This window comes from Penaeus japonicus, unplaced genomic scaffold, assembly GCF_977035675.1.
Source record: "Penaeus japonicus unplaced genomic scaffold, GWHDUDI00000001_assembly GWHDUDI00000020, whole genome shotgun sequence".
NCBI classification, from domain to species: domain Eukaryota; kingdom Metazoa; phylum Arthropoda; class Malacostraca; order Decapoda; family Penaeidae; genus Penaeus; species Penaeus japonicus.
In genome coordinates this window covers 32,004,197-32,014,102 of record NW_028234422.1, presented here as the reverse complement: position 1 = coordinate 32,014,102, position 9,906 = coordinate 32,004,197, and the positions used below count along the sequence as shown (strand labels likewise).

Genomic DNA, 9,906 nt, shown 5'->3' with positions numbered 1-9,906 from the left:
AGTAACTTAAAGGAAAGAGTGAGAGGGTCATTATAAGTTTCAAAATGCGTGACACTCGGAGAGGAAGTCACTTAACACACAGTTATCCCAAATAATTGCTATCTGTAACTACTATAATTGAAGATTGTGTACTTTCATATTTTATATCTTTCGACTTTTTATACCTATAGTATCAATCAAATTGTGGATCTGAACGGCACTTCAATACCAACTTCAGATTCTAATTGCTGAGATCTGAAAATATTAAATTTTGAACAGGAACTAGAATTTTGCAAAATATGATTGCTCATTCCTGTCACTCACTGAATTGAGAGCAAACTCTACTTCTGTTTTTATAATGCAACTAGAACCAGTAAATCAAATCATATGATCAGAAAACATTTTATTTATGAAGATAACAATAACCACTTGGCCCATTCAATACATTTATGATATATGAATAATCCATATAAGGATTAATCTATTTAATATTCATGCTTTTGTACATCCTATAGGTGTCAAAAAATATATATTGCAGTAAAAATCTTGTTTCAGCAATAAAATACTTTAGAAAGACATAGATACATAGAAAAGTTGCCCCATTAATACATACAAATGACAGTTGGACATTTTGTTTCTACCTTACCAGATAAAGGAACATCATCTCTATTGACTAACAAAATGAACCAATATTACTATGAAAGTTCTTGTGACTTAAACAGAGAAAAAAGTCTTAAGTATTTCAGCCTTATTTCACAACATTATTAATACATTCATATTATATAAACTAATCTTGCTGAAAGTCTTTTGATAAGAATGATCTACAAACAGATTTCTTTAATCCATTTATCAGGAATATATCACTGTCATATACATATATGAACAAGAGACCTTGAACCACTTATCTTACGTTTTGAAGATTCACATAGGTTTGAGTAATTGCCTTTAGGCTGGAGGGAAGAAGCTATGTTTTCATAAGGTAAAAATGCGGTACGATTATACTCTGAATGAAGCACAGGCTACATCAGGCATCTCTAGTACTCTAGGGAAGTCTATGTACTGTGCAGTAACTCCCAAAACTATTATCAAAGTAATGCAACAAATAACATTTTCTATGGTTCCAAGTTAAACAGCACATTATCTAATGACACTTTTGAGAGCTTGAAAACATTCCATCTCATACAAAATCTACCGCAATTTTACAATTCACAAAAGATATTTTTCTCTCTCTCTGCAGTAATATACACATACATTCAAATCTTCTTACAACTGCACTCTTCTGGTGGGATTTACTCAAATTCTTGGTCTAATAGCTGCAAGTACACATCATACTGAAAAGTGATACTTATGCATCCTGGGAGCAAAACATAGCAAAGTATTAAACAGAATGACTGACTGCACACCAATTTTCTGGTTTGTGCTCCATGAGATATTACAAATAATGAATATACAAACTAATATGGAATGTGATGAACTATAAATAGGAATGTTAAGTACAATTATCAAAGGACTTTTGAAGGATAATAAAGGGGGAAAGAAGTAAAGGATATAAAAGGAAATAAGATGATTTAGATTATCGAAATACAGAAATATGGAGCATGTTCTACACCATTAAGAAAGTGATAATAAAGAGGTGAACTAGTACAAAAATATATATAAAATAAAATAATAATGACTAACAGAAATCTATGCAATATAGAGTCAACATTTCATAAAGCACAAATCCAATTTAAAGATATTGTACTTAGATGCCTATGCTTAACACTTACTTCCACATGTCAGTGATTCAGATCAAATAAATATCAAAATAACTTGGTATTCCATGAGTATGAAAGCTCGAATATTCCTTCCATACATGATGAAAAGAGGCACAAAACCCCTAGTAACCATACAGCTATTTTTACAATCTGATATCTAATATCTTAATGTCAAGATTTAGTAAAAAAATTCAAGGTATTACATACATTACTAAATACTGTTGTAAAGGCTAATTATATATGCTAATCACACAGGTATGATGGTGAGAAGATAATTAGTGAGATTGACAGAGAGAGACAGAGCAAGAACTCTAGGTGGCAAAAAGAAGGAGAAAGAAAAGGCGAGAGAGGGAGAGAGAAAAAGTGAGAGAGAAAAATATGGACATCACCACCAAATGTTTGTAGTTACAGAAAAAAAATAAAATAAACATACAATGATCATTCTGAATATTTAAAGAGTAACAGTAAGGTATACTTCTTAATCTAACTGCTGGATAATTATAATCTCAAAATATTCATGTTCACTTCATACAATCTATGTTCGTGCTATTATATGACAACAACAGAAGCTGATATTTAAACACTCAATGTCATACTATATTTTGTGCCAAAGTCTTTCATTATTTTACCATGAGTCTCTGCTCTAATTTCATAGAGCCCTGGAAGCACTGAGAGACCATATTAACGGTACTGATGTATTATGCAAAACTCTGAGTACTTCATGAGATAACTGAAGTAAAAGCTTGTACGGATTTAAAAGCTTGTACTGATTTACGCACTTATTCCTGTAAGATCGATTACTCTGATTAAAAGAAAAAGACTGATAAGCTGCATGTATTCACCAGGTTCCAGGTAATGCTTCTCTAATCTATATTCAGGTGTGTTGTGTCAAATGGTTTATACTACTGAAATCTAAGACGGGAATAGTAAAATATATTTCTTCAGTATCAAGAAAATGATACGCTTTTACATGTCCACTATAAATATCACAATATGGTAAACAATCATAAATCTCAATGAATAAAAATATTCTGAAAAAAACTGCCTAACAATAAAAGAGAACAATCCCTTTTATGTTAAACAGTGAAAAGTTATTATCTTTGCAGGTACATGGATAAAAGAATGTTGTTCTACTTTACTCTTGCCTGACTTGGTCTACTAAGCATTTCTTCCAAAAGCAAAATCTCTAAACTGTAAAGGCAAAAGTAATATTAAAATATCATATTACTACTGATATGAGATTGAGCGAGAGAGTGAGAGTGAGAGTGAGAGTGAGAGTGAGAGAGAGAGAGAGAGAGAGAGAGAGAGAGAGAGAGAGAGAGAGAGAGAGAGAGAGAGAGAGAGAGAGAGTGAGAGTGAGAGTGAGAGTGAGAGTGAGAGTGAGAGTGAGAGTGAGAGTGAGAGTGAGAGTGAGAGTGAGAGTGAGAGAGAGAGAGAGAGAGAGAGAGAGAGAGAGAGAGAGAGAGAGATGCGTACTGTTTCCCTACTGCTCCACCTGTCCCTCTTCAATGGGAGTTGTAGTTAGAACTTGCTCTGATGGAGTTGAGACTATACCATCACTACAACCATTAGCCAAAGTTTCAGGCTTTTGACACGGTGTGTTCTCTACAGAGCTGATACAAGACTTCACGGCAGGTGCAGGAACCGTGACGCTCTCTGATGCTGCCTGCGAGTTGGCTGTCCTCTGGTCTTCTGGTTCATGGCTTGAGTCCAGGCTGTGGGGTTCTGTGTGGTCACTGTCACTGGGTGGCTCATCTAAGCCTGAGTCGTGGGGGCTGTGGGAGCGAGGAAGTGTGCTTGGCGGGGAGCTAACAGAACTGGGAGGGTTATGGCCTTCCTCCAGAGTCTCAGCTGGGGCTGGGGACTCCTCCTGGGACATGGGGCTGCTGCTGCTGATTTGCTTGTCATACTGGGACATGAAATCTGGGTCTGTTATTCGGAGCTGCTCTAGCAGGCGACTTTTCTCACTCTCTGTCCAGTTTCCAAACCAGTCGTGAAAAAGTTTAACCTGGAAAAAAAATTGATCAATAAATATTTGATATCTGCAAAAAAATTTACCAATCTGATGGACCCCAAACAATGCTATATATTTAGATTTAAACTTAAATGATTTAAGTCAGTGACTGTAGTCATAAAATTTAATGCTGTTACATTTGTTGCTACTTGATAATATTTCTTATGCTTCTTGTAACAGTATACCAAGACTTGACCCTTCCATGACAATCAGATGAACTTGAAAAACTCATTTCTGTATCTTGTGACCTGACAGGACAATAGTTATATTCACTAAATATTTTACAACAGTGCTGAGAAAAAAAAACAAAAAAAAAACACTGAGGAGAGATTGTTTCATATCTATCTTTGTATAGAAAGATGGGGAAAGAAGTATGAGGGAAAAAAGATAAATCATTTTTTACTAATATAAACAAAAATCCACAAGCCCAACAGATCCCTCAAAGAAGCTACTGTAAAGACGATGTTCTCTTTCACAAATGAACATGCCCCTTACCTGACAGTCGAAGAGCGAGGGCCTCCGTCCATGGACAGTCAGAGCATCCATGCCACCCAGAAGGCCGTTGATGTGGTCCTTGGGTTTATAGGCTTGGATGAGGATGGGCATAAAGTCTTCCCTCTGCATTTCTGACCAGCTGGTGAACCACTGAGTCAGGAAGTTTACCTGGTCGCTTGTTGTATGCTGCTGCGGCATGATGACTTGATCCTCAATTTAGCAATTGCACTTGGACAATTTTCTCTTTTGCTTTGTTTTTAAAGTGTACTTGGTGTATCAAAACTCAAATTCTTTTCCCTTCTGAATCTTACTGCAAACTTCTCTTCCATGCATGAATTTGTATGATCCCAATGGTGTAGTTGTCCACTTCTTAATCAAGTTTTCTGGTTGACAACAGCATGGAATTTCTCAACAAAACTTGGGTCCTTCAGCTGCAGATTAAACAGGAAGCGATTACGATGCTGGTCGGTCCAGTTGTCAAACCACTGAGAGAATAGCTTCAATTGGCACTGTATCACAGATTGACAACATCCATTAAGGTTAAGCTGATCCAAGCCCTGAAAGAAAAAAATATATATATGAATGCATAATCAAATGAATTGCAAATTCTTTCACAAAATTAAAACAAAAACAAACAAACAAATACATATTCTCTCTTTTTTTGATGCATCAATTATTTACAACAGCATAGTTTTTAAAATGTTTTACATTCTTAACAATTGCAAGTCTGTTAATTGCAAACTAATTTTACCATGGCAATAAATGTGCGGCTTAACCAAGATTTTCATTTATCTCTATCACTAGATATGAAAAAATGGTCTACAGACGGAGGGACAAAAAGCAAATAGAAACAAAAATTAATGCTAAAAGTCATGATCTTTACTACGATGGGAAAATGATTGTGAACTACAAGAAATGTAATGAATAATGAGATAATGGATTCACATAAATTGTTGTGCATCTAAAAAAAATCATATTAAACAATTTATCACACCTGATTTCAGTTTACACAAGAACCTCCTTAAAATTAAAGCAACTTAGTCTTGTTCATCTAAAGCACATACAAAATCTGATCATGAAATAAAATACTGACACTTAAAGCATCACAGTCAACTTAATGTTGAGCTTGCATGTGTACTTATCATTTGACATGTTCAATTTTAGTTTCCAGTGACAAATTACACTCTAATAGTCACTTATGAAGTTCTACAGATCAAATAAAAATTTAAGGCATACTCTAGTTTCCTCAGTACACAGGCACTCGTAATGGACATTCTATATTCCTCTTCCTCAAGCCCATTACTTGGAAGACATGCTGTTTGACAATGAAAATGGTTACTACTCTGCTCTTTGACAATGTGAGATGAAATATAGATGATAACTTAAATGAACTGTATACAATATGTACACAGGCACTGCAACTGAACTTGGCACAAGTGACTTCTACATCTCATGATGGCAAACAAGCACATACATAAATAATTAAAGTTCACATGTGGTACTATGTATTTAGTACTTCATCAGGAGGCCCTTCCTTTACAGGCAACTCGAGAGGCATTGAGAAGCTGAGAGGGCCAGGCTCTAGAGGAGGGAGAGGACTAGGTTTGCCAAGTTGTCCTTAAGCTGAGCAATCAGCTTGGGAATGGTGGAGGTGACAAGACCAAAGAGGCTGGCCTTCAAGGGATATCACAGGTTATCAATGGGGATGGGGTCAGGGCTATTGCCTGGCCAGTCCTTGATATAGTCAACACCAACCCAGTCAAACAAATCCCAAATGAATATGGCCATTTGGGCAAGGAAACTGTCCTGCTGAAACACCTGACTCCTGCAGACAAGCAAGTAGTTCTCCAGGTGATCAGCAAGTACCTACAGTTTGATTGTAGTTTATCTATGCAACAACAAGTAGGTACTGCACTACCAAAAAGACCTCAACAACATCACAGTAACAAACAAGGTGCTTGGCTGTTCCTTGGGTGTATTTGGGCTAGAAGGGGTCGGTGTGAAATTGTCTCATCAGACCATAACACCCTCCTCCACTTTCTTGGTTCCCAGGCTAAGTATTTCATTTCTTTCTTTGCTGATTTTTAAAGATGGATCTTTATCACAGTGAGCGATACCAGATGCCAAGATGATTGTGGCGATATCGTTGAAAGGTTCACATGGTGACACTCTCAAGGAGTCTGGTTCTTTTCCTTCAGCTCCTTGGTAGAGCTGGGAGACCCTAAAATGGTTCACACACTACTTTCCAATCATTACTGATGCCTTCAATGTAGCTAAAGGAAGGCATGATAGTGGCCAATGTTGCATTCATTTATCTGAATAATTGCATTACTTTCTTGTACTATGCTTTCTTTTTTCTTTTCTTTTTTTCCTAGTCTCCCTAGCACTCCCTAAAGGCAAAGTACTATCATGTCTGTGTGTGAGGTGTCAGAGTTGTCAGCATTTGTTCTTATATCCAGGATGATTAGAAGGCTCCTGCTGAATAATCTAAAGATTTTTCTTTTTTGGCAGGGAGGGGGAGAGGCCTTAAGCAGTGTCTTACATTTTCTTCCACTGGGCCTTCTCTTTTCATATTAGAGGCTCAGGGATTTTTTTAACTTTTGCATAGTGTTGATAAATCTCTTCAGCAATAATGTCTTCTGATATGCATAACAAGAGATACAAATCACCATCTCCAATGGAGAATTCATAGATGAACTTGTGGCTGAGAGATCATGAAAATAAACACAGTGCACCTTCATTCTTCATGCTGCCAGATGAACCTTCGTAACAGACCGTCCACTAGATAACACCCATGTGCTTCCTCTTCCATTAATTAATGAAAGTCCTCTTGTGTGATTTTTCTAGGGCTGTCCTTAACGTGCACTAATACTAATCCATATCTAAGTTTCATCCAGGTGACACCTTACAAAACATTTGTCTTCCCAATTTTATTAGTTGTATTTTCAGAATGAGCTGCACTGTGTTTTCAAATAGTTTCATGAATGTGGACTTCATTTCTTGAGAGAGGAATTCTAGATATCTAGTGTATTCATAATTTTCATTAAGTGGTATTCTTAGACTTGCCATCAATCATTTTACTCCAACAAAACCAATGTCATCTATTATAAATAAGTAAATCAATAACAGTTACTTTGTAGATTGATGTCTTCTCTCATCCACATGAGCAGAGAAATTGCATCTTATATAGTGTCTGAATTCATGCTCATATATTGGATCTGTGCATAAACAGTAAAAGGTACAGATATTTTCCAGCTGTCTTATCATCACAACATAGTTTTCTCGTCATCCTCATTAATTTCAGAAGTATCTGGTATTTCTTGAAGTTGCTGTTCTCTTATTTACTAATTTTCTTTGTTGTTTTCTCATGAAGGTGGATCTTTTGTAGCTGTGGGTTCCGTAGTGGGTGGGTAGGTGAGGGGGATTGGGGGTGGGTGTGGGGGCAGATGCATCTGGCTGTGGTGATAAGGACTGCTGCAATGTCCTGATTTTTTCTTACTTGCTGCTTATTACTCCTCATAACCTCATAACTCATCCAGTAACTTTCTTTGAATTAGCTAATCATGTAATCACAAGATCCCTACTGTATTTACACATTTAGATGCCAACAGTATTCAAAACTAATTAGTTTGAGCCATTTTTTACTACTATTAGTTTTCTATTACTAATGTTTTACTTCTAATATGTATGCATAGTTCTCAGCACAGAAAGTGAGGGAGAGGGAAGGGAATCTAGCCATAACTCCTTTACCATAAGGAATTTCCCATGATATAGAGCATGATGTTACCCTCTCACATGATTTTTCAATCTAGATTTTAATGTTGTTTTTTAATTTGATATGAAAAAAATTCTGACAGCCCTCATTAAGAGTTACATAACATATCTAAACTAAAGCTCATGCATGGAGTACCTAGGCACAGTTTACTCTGAGTAAACCTGAACATGTTCATGCTAAGATGTATGTGTACTAGCCTTATTTTTCTGGTAGTTACTGGCATGCAGAAGAAAGTAAAGATGCATTATTTAAAAAAATCTCTCTTTCCTTTTACCTTGATCTACTTCATATTTTACCCAAAAGTAAATATTTCAAAGTTCACTAGTACAGTTTCCACTTGCGTTGAATCTTCTTTTAGACTCTTAATTTAATGTCAAAAGACCCAATCTAAAATAACAGCACCAGTAATCATAGGATTGACTTAGAATTCCAATCCAAAATTCTTTTCATCTATCTATCGCATGATTTTTCAGTCATGAAGCGAAGCAGAAACCCACCCTGAATAGATGGTCCACATCAGGAGGAACAGCCTTTTCCACAAGGACTGTAAGGAACTGCTCCTTCTGGTGGTCTTCCCAGTTACAGAACCAGCTCAGCACACAGCGCAACTCTCGTTCCTCCCCACTCAGGGACATCTATGTTGCAAATTGCTGGAATGCAAATGCCATTTATTAGAAAACTGTACATAGATCTTATCATTTGATTAGAAACACAAAATATAAATATGCAAACTAGATGAGAAATTAAAGGTAAGCTCTTGTTGTCAATCAGCACTGATTTATTGGATGGCTGGTAGTTCTCAGTAATGTGCAGAATATTTACCTACATCATTCAATATACAAAAATTAAGAATTGTTTAGCAATATAAACTTCATAATATGCAACATATTATAGTCATAACTTCATTTATCCAAGTTATAATTACATTTACAAACAAAATTTCTCTTTAATGTTTTACTTAATACCGCCAAGAAACAGTTTGTGTTGATAGGTTTCATAAACTTCATGAATTATTGGTGATTCCATTAATATTTGAAAGACAATTGCATTTCTGCTACTTGTCTCACCCCAGTTGGCTAAGACTCCACACTTTTCAGCGCTTTGCCACAACTAAGAATCCAACTTTATTCAGGCAAAATAGAGCTTATAGAGAGCTTGAAGACCTCATTCATGATCAATCATCAAATTGGGAACCAGCTAAAGCTCTATCTGGCAGAATATACATTGTGAAGGTTTGATGGTCATTGCCAGAGCATGGAGACTACAGCAATAATTTGACACGTTACAACCATCAGATTGGGCTTACAACTGTAGACTTTCTCTCACATATCACAGCTAGTTTCAAGTGGATTTGGATAGCACACAGTCACTACACCAACAGAAAATATACGGATACTGAAAGCCAATGCAGCTGTCCTCTAAACACTCAACAAACTTTTAAAAGTCACCAGGAAGTGTCATGCACATTACTTGATCAATAGTTTATATACACGTTTCACTTTTGTGACCACAGCAACCTTATAAGGTTTGGGAATGAAATGAGTCCCTTAAATTAACTGTAAGATGAACATAGCTTGCATGCAATCTCTGCAAGGTGATATATTCTGATCTGACAGAGTAGGAAAATAATAATTCCTGAAGGCAGATTAGCCTGTTTTTTTTTTTTTAACAAGCTTCAAGGCCTCTCATGCTAGTGAAGTATATAAGCCATTACAATGCATGAATAGTAAATACCTTCTTTATTCTCAATCATATGGACATACCATATATGAAAAGTCTTTTTAAATCAGTTACTATGGGATTTAAAAGTACTGTTCACCATATACGGATGGCTGTTTGCATATTAAAACATCCACAAAAGTGCATGAACATCGTATTGTAACTCT

General features: G+C 36.1%; 1 protein-coding gene across 2 annotated transcripts in view; it reads right to left on the bottom strand.

Annotated features, from left to right (window-relative positions):
- Window positions 1-367: 367 nt before the first annotated feature.
- Window positions 368-9,906, bottom strand: part of LOC122263795 (uncharacterized) — a 24,594-nt gene continuing 15,055 nt past the window's right edge. For both annotated transcript variants that reach the window (XM_043032413.2, XM_043032414.2), the window contains exons 2-3: window positions 4,246-4,802; window positions 368-3,744 (exon numbers count right to left, since the gene is read on the bottom strand). In XM_043032413.2, coding sequence (XP_042888347.2) covers window positions 3,220-3,744; window positions 4,246-4,443 — 723 coding nt within the window. In that variant the 5' untranslated portion in view covers window positions 4,444-4,802 and the 3' untranslated portion in view covers window positions 368-3,219. The remainder of the gene's footprint in view (window positions 3,745-4,245; window positions 4,803-9,906) is intronic.